General features: G+C 41.4%; 1 protein-coding gene across 5 annotated transcripts in view; it reads left to right on the top strand.

Moving 5' to 3' along the window:
• Positions 1 to 18,486, top strand: part of WDPCP (WD repeat containing planar cell polarity effector) — a 151,701-nt gene that overhangs the window by 108,935 nt on the left and 24,280 nt on the right. For all 5 annotated transcript variants that reach the window (XM_040060363.2, XM_040060357.2, XM_040060361.2 and 2 more), the window contains one exon: positions 3,384 to 3,486. In XM_040060363.2, coding sequence (XP_039916297.1) covers positions 3,384 to 3,486 — 103 coding nt within the window. The remainder of the gene's footprint in view (positions 1 to 3,383; positions 3,487 to 18,486) is intronic.

Below are 18,486 nucleotides of genomic sequence, written 5' to 3'. Positions count from 1 at the left end.
AGATACCTGATGGCATAAGCAAAGTGGGAAAGGAAAAAAAATCTGTTTCTTAAAGGGGAGCAGAGAAAGAACAGAAAGGAAAGGATAGAGAGGAATAGGTATAACAGAGCTTGAGGAGGATGCAAACATTGAGTACCCATCACCTGAGACTTGTAAGAAAATGTCCTTTACCTTAGAGAATTTATCCCGAGCATCAATTTCCAAACAGGACTCTACAGCATTCCCATTATTTGTTTTGAGACTGCAAAGAAGTTTGAGAGAATGCTATCTAAGGGCTAATTTCTTTCAAAGAAACGAAAAAAAAAAAAGGCTTAAAGCTCTAGCATCACTAGGTGATGCAATAGCAAGACACACACCATTGTGTCTCTCCCTGAGCTTTGCCTTCACGTCACATGCAAGTCCATCAATTAATATCATCTCCCACAATGTTCAATTAAAAAAATAAAACTGAAAAGGACGTAATATCACGAAAAACAGCTCTGTTTATTGGATGGTGACTGATCCAATCTGTGGCAGAAAAGATCAAGCAGTGGAAAGGTTGTTAGCTTGAAATGCTTTTACAGTGCATTCCAGCTCTCAGCTGCTGAGGATTCAAAAGGCCATCCCGTGCACCAAAGGTACCTACAAAAAATGCAAGGAAAAGACAAGTTAATAAAACTGTCACATCTTGGGTGCTACGCTGGTGAGGAAAGTGCATGCTTCGAAGAAATGTTGGAGTGCTGCCCAGAAATATCCTATAGACAAACACACGTTATGTTTCAAATGACTTCTGCTCACCAACGGCCGGCTCTGTGAATCACAAAGGTGAGGGGGAAAGGGAAGCAGTCCAAAAAGTAAGCAAACTGTTCAATGATAATATAAAGCCCTTTCGACAGGCTCCTGATAAGCAGCTGGAAATTGTTTTTATTGTCACCATTGTGCTTGAGAGAGATATGATCTTTGGATTTATAAATTCTTAGGTAATTGTGTGAAAAAAAAAAAAAATCATGAATATTCAGATAATTTAATTGGGTTTTGTGTGTCATTCTTTAAAGCACCCTGTAATCTGGTGCTTCTTCTTTCTGTTTTTCAGTTTTCTAATTTAATTCTACTCAGAGAGTTATAAATTCTTAGAAAAGTCCACTTTTGCTTGTTTATTTTAGTGAGAAACACCTAAATTTGATCTGAAATGGTCTAAATTTGGAGATTTCATATCTGTTCATCATTTTCTGCAGTTGTTTCCACCCCTATCCTCAAGCTTGCTATTTGAAATTGCACGGGGATATACAATATTTCTCATAGTTTAAGCTACAAAAAGACAACCATTAAACATTGTCAGAATGTATTTTAAATAAGTCTCCCTGTATATCCAAATCTCTCTAAGTTCAGACTTGTCCAAGAGCCCTTGGGTTTTCTATTGTTGTCTAAATAAGGTGACAGTATCTGCTGTTTAATCTTCATAGAAATCATACCTTGCTGCTCAGGCCCTTTTCTCCTGACAGCCAAGTTAGACCTACAAAGAGAGGAAATAGAGAGTTCGCCACAAGTTCATAACCCATTACTCTGCTCCAAGACATTTGCACATTTTTTAAGTCACACCTGTGTTTGTGATGAGAAGACGCCGCTGTCTCCCGCAGACTCTGCAGATCCCGCACGTCAGTTCCAGGCTTTTCTGCATCATCATCTCATTTTGTCTAAGATTTTCAGTTTTGTTTTAAAATTGTTGTTGTTGTTGTTAAATGAGGGGTTACTGAAAGCAGCGTGTCTTTCTCCTAATACCATTACTCTCTCTTTTTTCATCTAAATGTGTCTTTCTAGAGTGAAGTGGCTTTTCCTGTAAGAGTTTCTGTCATATTGATGCAGGTGGCAGTAAACTCACCTCAAGAAGGATGGTTTCACCTGAAATCTTCCGCATTAGGGAGAATACAGTTGCTTTTATGGTGTGCAGAGGTCAATATCTCCAGCAAACACTCCTTTTCCCTTTAAATTCCTGCAAGCAATGGCTTGCAGAACAAAGGAATGACTCAAATCTTTGGATGTCAAATGACATCTTCAACAAAGTAGAGGGGGAAAATAAACTGCCAACAGTTCCTGGATTTCCCTCACTTTATATGTCACAGTTCATGCACAGAGCAGCATGTGTCTGTGATTCCAGGTGAGAAGCGGATTAATTGTCTCTTGATTAATGGTCATAAATGAACTTTAACTTTTCAAGGACCAAAACCAAGAGCAGTGAGAGTGCAGTTTGTCTGCAGGAACACATTCTCCCACAAAGAGTTCTGTATATAGCACAGGTGGTTTTCACCTCAAATATTAGTACGCAACAAAAAGCCTTGACTTTTGATAAGGGACCAGGGGAAATGGGTTTAAACTGACAGAGGGCAGGCTTTGGTTGGATATTTGGAAGAAATTTTTTCCTGTGAGGGTGGTGAGTTCCTGGAACAGAAGTCACCCAGAGAAGGTGTGGCTGCCTCATCCCTGGAAGTGCTTAAGGCCAGGTTGAATGGGGCTTGGAGCAACCTGGCCTAGTGGAAGGGCAGGTTGTCCCTGCCCAGGGCAGGGAGTTGGATCTCTAAGGTCCCTTCCTACCCAAGCCATTCTATAATTCTGTGTAACAATGTACCCCTGCTGCAGCCCTCTGATTTCTGACTCTAGATAAAAGACTAGATCCAGAGTATTAGCAACTATTTGTGCTAGACAACATTTTTGGAAAGCCCCTTGGTGTTCAGGAGTGACTCAGGAATCATGCCAGCCCTGTGGATGTTAAAACCATTGAGAAACCACTGTCGTGGCTCTTACTACTTCCGATATCAGCAGAGGGAGAGCCATCATCACCACTGTTCTTACCCACAGAACAGTGAGGGTAACAACCTTCAACAGTGTGTGAGAAAACATTCAAACAAAAATTAGTGCCTAAAAGATGGAAACCTTCAAATCATAAAATCATTAAGGTTGGAAAAGGTCTCCAAGGTCACTGAGGCCAAACTGTTAACCCATTACTAATAGATCTACCAGTAGACCGTGTCTCTAAGCAGCACATCTGCATTGCCAGGAGAGGTCCGGTGCTTCAGATCTGGTTTACACAGAGCCACCTCCTATCAACCTTCTTTTAATTTGACAGGACTTATGTTAAAAGTAGACAGATTGGTTTCTTTCATACATCGAGTCAATAGCTTTGCTTTTATCAGTGCATGATTGGTCAGTGTTTTATTCATTGCTGCATTCAACAGCACAAGTAAGGAAATACATTTGCGTTGGAGGGAATTAAAATGTAATGTTAGGTTCATCAGTTCCATCTGTGTTTGTGATCTAAATAATAAAAGAACCTCTTTCTTTCAAAATCCCTTTTGTTGCTCCTTTGAGATTCATTTTAGATTAATCTTTTTTCTTCTTTCTTTCCAAAGGACATCCATTACCTTGCTCTAGATAAGGGTGAATTGGCACTAGCTGAAGTGGCGAAGAGAAAGGCTAATGACATTGATGCAGAATCAATAACTACTGGAATTGGTAAGAATTAATGGTGTTTATAAAGCCCTTTTGTTTTAATCAATACTTGTCCTGTAGAACATGTTGTTATATTTGTAGAGGGGTTATTGTTTTGATCACATTGTTTTCTTTGAAAGTGAGACTGGAGTTTTATTTGTGACTAAAGAACTGTTTTTATTCGTAACTAAGGAAGGAGGCTTATAAAAATCACACAGCTTTGCCTTCCAGTACCTGTGTGAGGATAGCTATGAAGCAAAAAATTTATACAGTGGCTATATAGAAAAGTTCAGGCTGTACAAACTGAACTGAGTGCAAGAGGTGAGGGACTGAATCTGAAAATCCTTGTTCATATCAACATTAAAGGCCAGGCATGGAAATTTTGCTCACCTCTAAATGTTTGCTGGTGCACACTGGAGTCACACCCAGCATTGATACTTTGGCAGCACTTGGATGGGACATTTACTGATGTGAACACAGTTTCACATCATGGCTTCGAAACAGCAGCTTTGCATGCAGTGGGACTCTTGCCATTCCATAAGGAATATCGATGCTAAAGTTGCAGTGTGAGACTATTGGCTGAAACATAGATGACTTTTCATGCAGGGGAACTCGCAACTCATTCACTTTCTCCTTGTGTTTCTTCTGAATTAACATGAGGAGATGTAAGCAAACACATTCTGACTTCATGCCTTATAGCATGGACCAAGCAGGTGTCCATGTCTAGGGTGCTGACCTCCATTGGAGACAAAGGGAAGAAAACCCAGGAAGCCTAAAAATGTTTGTATAAAATTTGCACTGCTCTGTTCTGCTTATTCTACTGCATCATTGAATATTAGAGGAAATCACTGAGTGTTTGTCCTCATCCCATGCCAAGAAGTAGAAGAGGATTAAAACTCAGAAGGTTATTTTGTGAGTCAGAGCCACAAAACCTTTGAGATTTTGGTAACATGGGATTCTTTCAGAACTGTACATCTCCTTGTTTACCCAGAGCATAAAAGAGAATGCCACTCCAGTCCCTAGAAATGCAGAGAGACCAAAAATGCATTTATGTGGCTATTTCTATAGATTGTATGAATCCATGACTTTCAGAGCTACTGCAGTACAGTAGCATCTCCTTCCCTCTCCAGAAGAGCAGGAATCAGGCAGTGCCTCTCCTGAACTCTTCTCTTTGGGATCTTTCATTTTCATGCTCAAATACTTAAAGCTGTTTTTCCACCATAACTGAGCTTTTGGGCAAGCCCTTTCACCACTAGAGTTTGGGAAAAAAGGATATCTGTTTAGGTCCTCCCTTAATGGACACTTGAAATTGTGCAGTTACATCTACCTTGCTCTCTCTTCTCTTACTTCTTAGGTATTTATGTGCTGCACCAAATATAACTGAGATGCCCAGGGCTTGCATCTGATCTCTATCTGTTCTCTGACACTTCATCCAGAAAGTTTAAACTCTAATCTGTATCTTCATTTAATTCCTTGCAAACTACCATGAACTACTATATTTCTAAAGCTGGGCTATTTATAAATTTAGTGCCAACTTTTTGTAGCATTGTAGACAATGAGAGGGGTAGGGAAAAGAACTGAGGTGATCACAGATGCCTTCCTTGCATATCAAATGCCAAACATATATAATAGTTACACTGCAATTCAGCTATAAATGTGCAGGCACACAGTCTTCCCCTCCTCCAGACCAGTCCTACAATTACGTCTGCAATGCCCCATTAGCATAAATTATTAAAGTCATTTTATATGATAAAGACTTTTGCTGAATAATTAACTATCAGGATGATTTAAAATACTTTTCAATGCCCCCAGGGACAAACTGTCACTGAGATTCATTCTCTAAACAGTAATGAATTTGCATCCAATTTATTTTGTATGAAAATAAACAGGAATCTCCCATGAGTTTGTTCTGCTGCACAGGTTCGATCTCACCTTAAACATGTGAAATCTCAGCCACAGGTTTTGTTTTGTTATACTTTATTCCAACGTCCTTTCCAATGACGTTTTTATTTCATAAACTGTTGTTGGCAAAATGGTTGACAATGAGGTATGAACTTTGTGGGCAAATGAAAACAAATGATAAGTACTTTGTATGTAATATGTAAATATGTAAATTGCTGTATTTTTCTAATACTTTGAGAGGTGGAGCAAAAATCACACCAGTGACAAAAGTTTTAAAGTGCAGTTTCAAACATGTCTGTATCCTCTGACCTCTTCCCAAACCCAGTCCTCTTCAGCTGGTCCCTGCTCTCTGCATCTTGCAGCCACTCAGTTCACCAGTGGTCACACTTCTCCCCAAACTTCTTGAGCACCCACTCCAGGCTTTTACAAGAAGAGAGTAACCTAAGCAAAGAAAGGCAGCAAGGTGCAACCGGTACTGTTGAGCTTATACTGGACACCGCTACAGCTTATTTCTTAAATATTTTATATACATTTATATATATATAAGTAAAATGAACCATTATCATATGTCAACATCTGATAAAATTTCCTGAGCTAGCCCATCCCCAAACCTCAGTTCAGCACTGATTGAAAATGAGTCAGTGCTTCTGGCTGATTCCCAAGCCTTTGAGAGTGCTTCATCTTGCCCCAGATATATTTAATTTGTCAAGATATTTCTATGCACAGGGCTCACTTCAAGTATAACATATTTCAAACTCAGACTTCCAGGAAAAGTTTCAAGCTCCTACAAATAACATAGAATGACAATATAATTTCATCTAAAATTTATAGACATCATCCAGAGTTCTATATGGGTAGATTCCTCACATATATTATACCAACATTTGTGTAAAGATAAAACTAAAAATAGGTTGATTATTTTAAGATTTTCTGAGTTTTGGCTCTTCTCAGCTCATCAATCACTTGATTGCAGTTTGCTGGACACTGTTTTGAAGAAGCCACCTTCAAAGCTAAGGATGTCTGTGGGCATCTGGTAAAAAACACCTGTAGACCTCCAGAGCACAGTAGTTTGGTGAGAATATTGCTGAGCAAGATCAGGTGTCAGGTGAACTATGGTTTTGGCAGAATCATATATTTTGTTCCTCTGATAAAAATCTTCTGAGGATAAGTATTCTCATAAGGTTTTATGCTTGACAGCCTGTGAAAATGCATCTTGAGGGAGGAGAAGATTGAAGCAATGGTACTGTACATCTCAGAAACGGCATCAGCTATCTCCTCTTTCCCCACTCTTATTTGATCAGCAGACCACTGGCTGTGGATCCTGTGGTCTCCTCTTCCAAAGATTTTTCTGTGGAATTATTTCTCTAGTAGATCCACAAGTTCCTTAATGAGGTCAGGGAGTTCCCATTTAGCCATGCCTAAAACATATGCTGCGCACTTCATTTCACTTGATGAAAAGAGAGAATAAATAATTTATTCAATATTGGCATATGTGTAGGACACTAATAAATTCTGTTTATGAGTGTGACCTGGAGCATGCTCTCCTGGAGCAGTATTGTCTGTGGTGGAAGAGTGAGTCTGTTTGGTGCTGTAAAGTGTGGGTTGCTGATGTAAAACCTGAGTTGCAAAGAACTGACAGGGCAGAGCCTGTTAAGAAATGCCATAGCTAATAATGATCACGGAGGTGAGGAACTCAGCCCTTCAGACATCATTGCTCAATGAATATCCAACGAAGAGCATATGTAGGCAGTGTCAGAAAGTTTCCCAAGGCCAACTTCCAACAAATTACATTAGGGCCCAGCGAGGTGATTTTAGCCTTCAAATCGACAGCTTTCACCCAAAAGGGATTCGTGCTGTGACAAGACAGATACCTGCTGCATAGTTGAAAGGCAAATTGAGAAACCTCATATTTCTAGTTAGAATTTCAGAATATTAGTAACTAATGTTTAGGCAACATTTCTAACAGAGGTATCTTAACAAAAACACTGATGTTCTGATAGTTGCATTGTTCTGAAATGCTAGATGGGACTGACTAACATTTTGGTGGTTCACTAATGTCTCATGATAGTGCTTGAGGTTTTTCCATTTAAAATAGAATTTTAAAATATTTCTGGAAGCGTTCCATACTGTTTGCAAGATAGGGAATCTTATCAGTTCTCACAGAGACTGAAGCAGAGACTGAAGTCTAATTTCCCACAGTGTTTGTAAAATGACATTTAAAATGGAGGGACCCCAAATGTTTCACCTTACTGGCAAGGAACATCACCAGTTTGAACCCTAAGTGGAGAATTAATTAATTTCATCTTACTTCTCTGATAGTGTTTTATATTGAATGGCTTACATGCTCTTTGTGATAATTAATAATGACACATCTTACGGTGTTTTGTCTGAGATACCAGTCTGGTCTTGCATTGCAGTCTGCTCCCTCCAAATCACTTATCATTTACTCAGATCTTCCCCTCTTCCTGACAGTCCTGGGGAGCCTGCTTGCATTTCAAGACCGTGTTTAGAATTGTCCCCCTGTGCTTGTAACCTTCTCTGGCCTTGCATTAGCCTGGCTGGTAACATTTCCTTCTCCTCTGATCCATAATGACTCCTTTCATCCTTTAAGTGATATTCTTCCTCACATACCCTCTCTGATGGCAAAGCCTTCTTCATTTCCTGCTCTTCCTTGGCACATGCAGCTTTCTCTTGTCATCTATCAAGTTTCAAGTTAACTTAGAATCTTGGCATTTATTTAATGACTTTTTATTTCACTGTATAACATGTTTGCGGCGTGCTTCAAAGGTATTGTCCCAGACACAGGTGAACTGTGATCTGGGAAGGCTCAGGGGACACACCTATTCATGCTACAGGTTTTGGAGCCTGCCCTCTTCAGTGTTAGATCTCCTGTTTATTTATTTCTATTTTCAGTTTAAGTCAATCAAAACCTGCGGAATCAAACCCTTTGCTTTTATTTTTCTAATAATGTGACTTTTCCCCCAGAGAGCCAGGAAAACATTTTTAATGAAAAATGCTTTCTAAGTATGATTGGCAGTTCACCTATGGCAAGAAATTAGTTTCCACAAGCACCTTTTTAATTTTGTGCCACCCAAGACGAGTGTCTTTGAAGATCCATAGTAATTTGAAATTATTTAACTGTGCTCATATATACACTCTCTTGAACGTGTCGAGCCACACACAGCACTTGACACAGAGCCCACTAAACACAATGGAAGGATTTCTGCCATCTTCAGTGGGCTTTGAATGGGGATTTTAGCCAGCAAGGATCTGTGGGAAGGCCTGGCATGACAAGGGCTGCTGCCATCTGCAAAGACCTGGTTTGGTAGGACGCTCTACTCGCTGTGGAGTGGTTTTAAGAGGTGGGAACCGCAGCCAGCCCTCATGGCACTGCATCCTATTTTTAAATTTCCAGCTGGTACTGAGGATTTTACTCTTCTTGTGTTCTTTTCAAGAAGTGGAGTTGTTTGTTTTACCTGAAGTCTACGGTAATGCCAAGCTGGTTTTGGCTCCACCTCATCGCACCTCTCCTCTCACTTGTGTCATGATGTCAGTTTTGATCTATACCTTCCCACTGCTAGACAGCTTTGCCTAAAGACATAATCCCCAGTCCCTAACAATTATAACTACATCAAAGGCTAGTTGGTTTGCTTAGCTGCAGAGGTCTCCACAAAGATCTGTGTATCTTCACTTGAAAGAGATTCATAGTTTTGTGTCAACCTTTAGAATTATCATGGCCTTCCATTTTTTTCCCATCTTTACAGTGACATATTCCTGCCTGCAACAGAACTGATTTAAAAAGCAAAACTATGTGCTCAAAATGAAGACACATTCTCTTTAATAATCCTCATATCTTGTATTGTCTGTCAGCAGTAAAATCATGTCCTATTGATTATGAAAAAAAGTCTTACCAGGAGTCATAGATTAACTACTTTTTGCCAGTTTTAGGGACTTCTATTTTTTGTAGCTAGAGCCACATAATGTGACAGATTTATAAAAAAACCAAGCAAGAAAAAAAATTACAGTATTTCCTACTTCTGAAAATTGAAAGGAGCTGTCTATGGTTTTATTCTACTGACAATTAGGATATTGCAAGGCATGTGAGGACACTCATCTCAAATCTCTTCGGTATAATTCCATCTTATCCCCATAACCCCCAGCCAAGCTGATGCACACAGACAACAGTGAATGGTTGACGCTAATTACCAAGTAAACAACGTCTTTTCGGTGGCAACAGATCAAGAAGAAAGTTTTAAAAGTGAAAGGAATTCATAGAGCTGCACCTTGGGGGAGGATGTAACATGATAAAGAATAGCTCAGCATAAAAGATCTCGGAGGGATGCCCATGGCATGGCATTGAAGTGAAGAGAAGCAAGTCACTACTCAAGCTGTTGACTTTGTAGCTAGGAATTTAAGTAGGAATTTGGCTTCTCATCACTGACTTCAGTCCATAGAGTGTAGTAAATTTAAATAGAAAGCATACATAGTTAACATAACTGTTGAAACAAACTATCAAAGAAATTGATGCTTGGAAAGTGTCTTTGCATGAAGACTGAATGAATACCTTTCTGGGAAGTAGGTCTTAGCCAAATACAATTTATGCATTAGTCAAACACATGTTTTTCTGGCTTGGTGTAGGATACCTGGATGAAATTTAATGGCCTCTAATTCACTGTAGGTCAAACCAGATGATTTACACTCTATCATAATAGCATAATATTCATATGTTCTGGATTCCACTCTTGCCTACAGCTCTGTGAAAAAGCCCCTGGTAAATCTCCCATTAGCTTCAAAAGGCCCACATGTGGTCTGAAAGACTGCAGTTAAAAGCCACATAATATATATGTAATATGTATTCACACATCTCATAGTATGCACGTGTGTGTGTGCGTGTGTGTGTGTGTACCTAAGTGGGCGTTGTATTTACACATACGCAGCCAAAATCTGGCCAGTCATGAAAATAGCTCCAAATCTGAACACAAGCCAGAGAGAGGAATTTTTACATATTTGCTGTTTTGCTTCATGACATCACAGAAGCTGCTGCTGAGGTGTTTCTTTTTTGTTGTTTGTTGGTTTGGTTGGTTGGTTGGTTTGTTTTTTCTGAAAGAACTGGGGGGAAAAAAAAGTCATCACAAGCAGGAGGTGCTTTCATAACTGCTGTAGCTGGCTGGGAGCTGTGGATCTGTGTGTTCACAGTGTGTCAGGGGCACGTTTGTCTCACACAGCCCGGAGCCGTCCCTCAGCCTCTCGCTTTCCTGCGGGGAGCTCGCCGGCTGCGTTTCTGCGCCCTGGAAAGCGTTGGCAAACACATATTTGCATGGCAGTTGGTATGTGTTTTGTCCTGTTTGCCCTGCGTAACGTAACGTGATGTGACAGGCTGTAATTCATCACATCAGCTGCGTGACAGCCGAGGGATTGGAAAAGAGGTGCGACGGTGGGCCGATGAGAGGTGGCGGTTTCATGCTGGGTTGGAGCCTCTCTGTGTTGAGGCTTTTTAGAATGACCTACCAAAGGGTTATCCCCAAGTATTCCCCATGCAGGTGAGTTTTAGAAGGAGTGATCAGGCAGAGCGCAGTCGGCGTCAGGAGAAAGCTGAGGATGCCTGTGCTCCAAAGGAAGGGCTCTTGTAAAGATGAATACCCTTGCACACGTGGTGTTAGATCAAGCAAACAAGAACATTGAGGGGCCATTTATTTATTTCCTCCTCTTTCACTGCGCTCCCCAGGCACACCACTGGTCCTTATGTGGGAATACTGTGGAATTGCCGACGGCAAAAGCAGAGGTTGAGGCTGTTTTCCTCCAAAGACTCCTACACAAGAGATTGCTTGACAGTTCACCCCCAAAAAATTCCCACCCCGGGTGTTAGAGTGTTTGATAACCTGATGTTGGTTCTTGTTGAGTGCTTCCAGCTTAACAAAACAAAGTTTCCTCTTAAAACCCCATCTCAGGACTGGGATATTCTAATCAGGACACGGCTGGTGAAAGCCATAGGGAAGAGCTCAGTGAGGCCCAAGGGTGAGCTTTGCACCCTTGCATCCACTACTCTCCTAAAGTGTCAAACTTGGCCAGAAGATGAAATTGAGTTAAGAAAAACCATTGGGGAAAAAGTGATGTGGGGTGCCTAGCGCAAGGCAGTAAGTACATCCAGAATTAAGGACTTTTTTCTTTCCTCAGCATACATTCCGTATTTAATTTCAGCTATTTGAAGTATTTTTCCCTAAATATCCTTCCTGTCAGTTAGCCTGCACTGACACTCCTTTTTACTTTAAATCTCAGTGCCACGAAACTTCTGCAACACCCCAGCTCATGGATGAATAATACCTGCCATTCAATAACATTTTTCACAGCATTCAAGGCACCAAAAGTCCTGAATCGTGCCAGATTTCAAACTATAAATTCAGTCTTAAAAACAGATTGCGAGGCAGTTGGTTATCTCTGCAATGTTGATATTATGAAATGGCAAAATATTTTAATGTGATGGGAAGATATCATTAATGATAGCTTATAAGCATGTATGGTGTTCACTTTAATTAGTCACTTACTGCAGTCACAGTGCCAGTGTCCCACCTTTTCATCTTGATGATAATCAAGGCTGCAACAGCCCCTTGATTTCTGCCTCCTGCCCTCCCGGCCCAGGGACACCACAGCATCAGTAAAAAGTTAGGGTAAGGCTCTCACATAAGTTAGATTCTATAGTTTAACTGATAGTTTAAAAATTTTCCCTGTCAAGGAACATGGAATTCAATATTTTTTCCTGTAGTTTTGTGTTAAAAACCTAAGCATGGCTTCTCTATTTTTTTTTTCATAAATTTAATGATGTTTCACAACAACTAGATCGTATTTTTTTGCTTAATGAAACCTCCAGCTACCTCTTGCTGCTCATTTACCTCTGCTGAATTTAGTCCTTCCTCTTGCTAATATTCTTGCTGCTAAAATCCCCTCTGGAGACCTCCAAATACACCTAAAGTGCACCAGGTGAAGGTGAGATTCTGGGGCCACCCCAGACACCTTGCAGAAAAATCCCAGGATGTGTTTCTACAATATTTGGTAGGTGCTGGTGAACCATCAGGAGCCTTGCACGAGCTCCCCCTCTGACTGAAGCATTTGGAACCCAGTCCTAAACCATGTTTGGAGCTCACAGCTAAATCTCACCACACCTCTGCTCAAATAACACAAACTCTTATCAACCAGATGTGAGATGATGGCTACAACTAATTATTTCTTTTACTGCACGGCCAAAGAAAAGAGCTACAAAGTGCTTACCTTAGACCCTTGCTTTTTTGCCACCAAAGGGCAAAATGTTTAGTTCATGAAGGCAGATATGGAGCCTGTGTGGGCACCCTCTGCTGCAGTGTGTGCTCACATCACCCTGTTCACTGTGCTGCCACTGCCTCAGATGTGTAAGGGAACACTTAGCACCACAATGACCGCTATAATAAACGTAAATTCCTGATTTCCTCAGACAGTCATGAAGGAAGCACAGGCTTTACTCAGTGCCGTATTTTCATGTATTATTATCAGACGTACTCTCTGCCCCAACCTATTCCTGTGGGTGCTTGACAGTTTTGCTGTCCACTCATTGGGATGAGAAAGAAGACAGCAGGTAAAGGATTGGATGTAATTTGACCTTCAGAACCCACTGGATGACTCTGGCCCCCTCATTTTAACCTTGGATGGTTTTGCTTTGCTGTGGGGACTGTGTGACCTCTCTGTGGCTACCACAGAGGCTACCACACAGCCGGGTGAATTCCCTTTCCTAAGCTGGCCTGTTTTCTGTAGTTTTTGCCCCATAGGGTGAGGGCACAGCCCTGGGAAATCAGCTGTAATCCTCTCGTTCGCCTTTGCCATTAGGTGTCAGTGTGACAACAACCATTGTATACAAGGGCTGCGCTGGGGTGTGCAGGGATCCCACCCCCATCCTAAACTTCTTGTCCATTCGGGAAAAATACAGTGTGAAACCGAGGGGAAGGAAAGGCTGGAGAAAGCAATAAACATTTTATTTCCGGGTGTTTTTCCATCACCTAATTGAAATTATTCACCGACACATAAGCCTGTTTGCATTTCATCCAGCGTGTCTCGGGTTCCCGGTGCTGCAGTTGTCAAAGAAGGTTAATATTTACAAAACCGGGAGAAGAGTTTCTGCACACACTGATCTCACCCTGTTCTGGGGTAAAAAAAAACAAACCCAGTCAATATTATCACTAATTTGCAGTCAGCAGGAGGTAAACTGCTTTGCCCAGTGCAAATGTTAAAATACCTGTGTGAGTTGAAGCCCGGCAGTGTCAGTACTTATATACAAGTCCTTCACAAGTTGTTTAAAATACTGTACTAGAAATTACAGCTTGAAGTTCACTCGTTACAAAGAGAAGAATAAAAAAATTTAAAAACTAGTTCTAAAGGAACTTTTTTTTTTTTTTTTTTTTTTTTTGTCAGAAATAGTGCCTGTGTTTTGGTTTATCAGCAGTATGCACGATGAAGAAATAGTAAAATACACAACATATATTAGGAAGTTGAAATTGTTTTTAAACAAAGCTTCAGGCACTTCCCAAAATGTAGCAGGTTTTGGTGGAGCGGGAGTTCTAAAAGTGTTAAAATAAAAAATTAGGGTTTGGGGAGGAGAAAGTATTTTTAGAAGAAAATTAATTCATAAAATATTCTCCAGTAGCAGTGTTCAGAATACATCAAGTACTCATAAGATAGCCTCTTTTTTTGCCTTAAGTTTGGCGATGCATCTTTAACTTTAATCAGATTTTGATCAGGTCATCATAATGGTTAAACCAGCTTGGCCTTCACCAGGATCAGGGAATCTGTTGTGCCAGAAGATCACTGGGTTTCAGCTTCGCCTTCACCTTTTCTGCTTTGAGCAGGGAACAGGTTCTGAGCGTGGCTTAAATTTGGTGTTGCTTTTCTTTACACTGATAGATTAAATCTCAAGTAGCACCATGCTGCTGTAATAAGCATCTGAGCAAGCTGGCTTTTCTTTTACCTCCTTCCAGATTTCTAGTAACTCCACGGCACAGGAGTGGCTAGTGCGGAGCATGCACTGCACAGCCCAGCGTGATCCTAGCCAGGTGCCATCTCTGCTCCAATTCCCCAGGCTGGGCAGCTCCAGGTCTCTTCATGACAGCAAAGCCTTCCAAAGTTTGGTAGCCATGCCCCCCCATCAATCTGGGGATGGGAAGTGAAAAACTCATGTGCCAGTCTGATGTTGTCCTTATAACAGATAATTATAGGCTTTGGGAATAGAAAAGATGCCTGATTAAATGGCTCCAGCCATCTGCTATTGCAAGGCTGTGAGGCAATCCTTGGCCATTTTCATATTAAGAGTTGCCACGATGATGTTCTCCCACTGCTCATGCCACTCAGCTTGCCTAGAAAGCTGTCTCCTCGGCTCTAGTCCCCTGGCATCCTAACTTCCTTTTGCTTTGTATTATTTTAAATAGCAGTGATTAAACCTTTATATCGGAGCTGTTGGGGGGGGGGGGGCTGGAAAGTCCCTGATGTATAACACATCTCTTTTTACTTCAGTACTATAAATTGAAGAGGTCCTTATTTTCGCATGTGGTTTCAGATCAGGTTCTTCTTCTTCTTCTTGTTTGTGGCGCAAAGTGAACAGGTGAAAAGCCAGCTAGGCAAGCAGTTTTCAAAACCCCAGCACTGGCCACTGTGGCTGCTTGTGCCCCTGCTCCATTGGGGTCCCAGGGAAGGCATAAAGGGAGCCTCAAGGGCCAGGCACAGGCTGCCCGCATGGCACTCTGCCTCAGCTGGTTTAGCTGAGCCCAAAGGAAATTTTGCTGGTTTTGAAGCAAAATCGTGAGTCAAATAGACCTGAAAGCAGCAGAGAGCTGTAAGCCTTCTGAGCACTGTTCTAATAGAAAGAGTGTTGCTTCAAGCAACTCTTTACAGATCAGAAAATATCCTGGTGCCAGGATCCTCCCTGCAATGGGCTGAGTTCCTAACTGTGGCCTAAACCAGTCCAAAAATGTGCCAGAAACCATGAGGAAGGGTTTCCACCTGAAGTCAGAGAAGAGGCAGAGGGAACAGAGTCAGGCTGTAAGGAAGGACTACAAGGACACAGGAATAGCCAGGTGGAAGTAGCATCTCTGGGTGATGCACATCTGGGTGAGAAGGACTGGTGGTGGCATGTAAGGAAGGAAAAAGATCACTGCTGCAATGCGGGAAAGTGGAAAGATTCCTTTGTCAGGGCAGATTTTTCCCACTGAACATTAATTGCTTTCCACGGATACAAAATGCACTTTGAGTGATAAAAGAAGCAGCCGAGAAGCAATGCTGTATTTAACAGATATCAGAGAATGCAATGTAGGTTAATTACCTTCCCTTAAAATTGGTTTTGTTTTTCCAAAGAGGTGAGCATCTGTTTGAGACAGAAGCTAATCTCCAAACTCCTGTTGTCTGCTTCAATGAAAAGAGGAGCCAGAAAGAAAATGAAATGGGGTGGCAAGGAGACACCAGCAGGAGACATGGTGACTTTTATTCCCTTGGCATCGAGGAGAAAGTTTCTTTTGCATTGCTTCCCATGGACTTTCCTCTTTGGTTACCGTCAGAAGCACAAGCAACGCCAGGAGCTGCCCACAGCTCCCTCCAGGGCTTTGAGCTTCCCAAGCCGTGTCCGCAGCCACTGCTCCTGCTGACACAGTTTATTTAAATAGGCAGGGAGAAAGTACTGGTGTTTGCAGGAGGCAGTGTGTAGTGTAAACTACCTCTGTGAGGTTTTAAAAAGAAAAAAAACTCTCTGGTATTCCTGCCACCCTGTAATTGAGGGGTGAAGATATTCCCAGGGAGTGGAAGGAACAGCCTGGGAATGAAAAACCCACTGTTCCTACAAAGTTGCATTTCCCCTTCAACAAGGCACATGAAGTGTAGCGTGTCCCCTTTCCAAAGCTGCTTTCCTCTAAATCAGTCTCTTCTAGTGGGAAGGGGTGGGAAGCAAAGTGTCAACCCATCAGCTGGGGTTTTCGGTACCAACAGGGTCGCATCAGCTTCTAAAGCCTTTGGGCACCCAAACCACAGAATGTGCTGGTGGTTATCAGCAAGTCTGTGCAGCAAAGCACTGCAGCAGGTGAGTGACAGGATGCAAATATCGGGGAGGACCTGCCCCTGTATCTGCTCCAGTGCCTTTTCAGACACACCTTTCTGGTAAATTGTAAAATGTCGGTCAGGGCGCTCTGGAGATGGGTAAAACAAGGCGTGCTCGCACTCCAGCTCCTTTTATGTCCGAGTGCCTTGAGGTGCATTTAGAAAATGCATCCAAGTTTTGTCTTCTATGATAGGATTTAGCCAAGAGACACTGAGCAGAGCACTGTAGAAGTGGCATTAAGAGAGCTTAGCAAGAGGATAATCTGTGATTCCAGATTCCAGGATACCCTTATGGGTGTGTATGTATATGTGTGTGTGTGTGTATACGTGTGTGCAAACACAGATACATACACATCACAATGAAGTTTGAGGGTTTGCAGGTCTAAAACAACACATTGGTAGCAGCTGTGTAGCATGTTCTCTATGCATTGCTTTCAGTGTTGCCAATTCTCTTTGCAGAGACACACACAGGCCTCATAAAAACTCGGCCCTCATTTTATGAAAACTTACCTGAGACATTACCAATTTAGTGTCCTAAAGTCAGTAATTTTAGAGTGACTGAAAAAATAAAAAAACCTCGTGTAAGAACTTTCAGTTTTGATACACATTAAGCTTATTAATATCAGAGTAAGTTTAGTCCTCGCAACCTTCCAGCATGAGTAATTTTTTTTTTTTTTTTCTGTAAAAACCACTGACTACAAATACATTAGCCTGGCAGAGGTTAGAAAGCAATGCTGTTTTATAATTTGAGTTTTATTTACAGGGAGAATTCCCATTGTTTCATTACTTGGATTAGGCAACTAACTGGTCCCAAGTTTTTCTTCATTAAAAGAAAAATAAAAAAACATCCTTTTAATAGGTGTGTGCTTCACACTTTTCAAACCTCAATAGCATAGAATTTTGCACTTGGTCAGAAAGCTGATTTAATTTGCTGCTAGGTGAAATGTTAAAGGTTTCAGTTTTACATCCATGAATTCTCAAATTAAATTCAGTGCATTGCTTGAATTTCTAGCTGCAGTGCGTTTAGCCTAATTGCTTTGGTAAGTTGGGCGCTTAGTAACTCCTGCTTCTCTGAATTTTCATCTTTAAAGGCGAGCAAAATAACCCTGAGGGCCACAGGTGGGCTAGACTGCTCTTTGGGACTCACCTGTGGGGTCTTTGGATATCTCTTCCAGTCTGACTGCATCCTCAGACCATATCTGATGAGGCTGTTCTGCTGACAAGGGAGAGCATTTAAACACCTGTAGGTTTTAGCTGTTTAAGCCCAAATCAGTTTTGAAGCAACAAGAAAGGCTGAACAAAATGGTTCAGATTTCAGTTGTCAACTAAATGTGTGCACTGGGCCTTTAAGTATTTGGCCAGACACATCTTGATTGCTTGGCTTTTGTTTTCACCCTTGGAAAGTCAGCTGGATAATGCCCTGTAGCCAGTCTATTCTGTGATGCTGCAAGTGGGCTGGGCTGGGGATTCGAGGTGGAGGGGAACTTGTGTGTGGGAAGGGGGGGACTGGGTGGAGGGAAAATTAACCAAAAACAGAGTTATATTCATAGATTTCCAAATTTTTGTGAGGCGAGGTGTTTGCAGTCATTTTCAGTTTTCTTGCGATGCTGAGTGTAAAAATCACAAGGACATGAAATGATCCCACCAGGGCATTATTTGAGGTGGGCTCTTTATGGGGACAAATCATGAGGTGACGGAAACAATCGAGGAAACCTCCATCGATGGCACCCTCAGAGGCAAGCCCTGAGTGTCTCGTTTTTTCCTCATTGTTTACAATATTTTTAAGGCTTTGAGTTCTCACGCAACGTATATGTCATTAAATGGCTGATTCCTCTTTGCACACGTTGTTGTGATGGCCTGTGGCAACCTGAATTAATTGTTTCAGTAGTTGATGGTGGTTACTAGCCGTAATTATTATAATTTGCATTTATAAAAACTTCTTTCATCTAGGGATCTCAAAATGCTTTTGCACACATTTAATTAAGCTTCACAACATCCTGTGAGGTAAGTGTCAAGAGTGTTGTT

This window comes from Hirundo rustica, chromosome 3, assembly GCF_015227805.2.
Source record: "Hirundo rustica isolate bHirRus1 chromosome 3, bHirRus1.pri.v3, whole genome shotgun sequence".
In the NCBI taxonomy this organism is placed as follows: domain Eukaryota; kingdom Metazoa; phylum Chordata; class Aves; order Passeriformes; family Hirundinidae; genus Hirundo; species Hirundo rustica.
The sequence above is the reverse complement of the archived record's forward strand: the minus strand, read 5'-3'. Positions and strand labels throughout refer to the sequence as shown.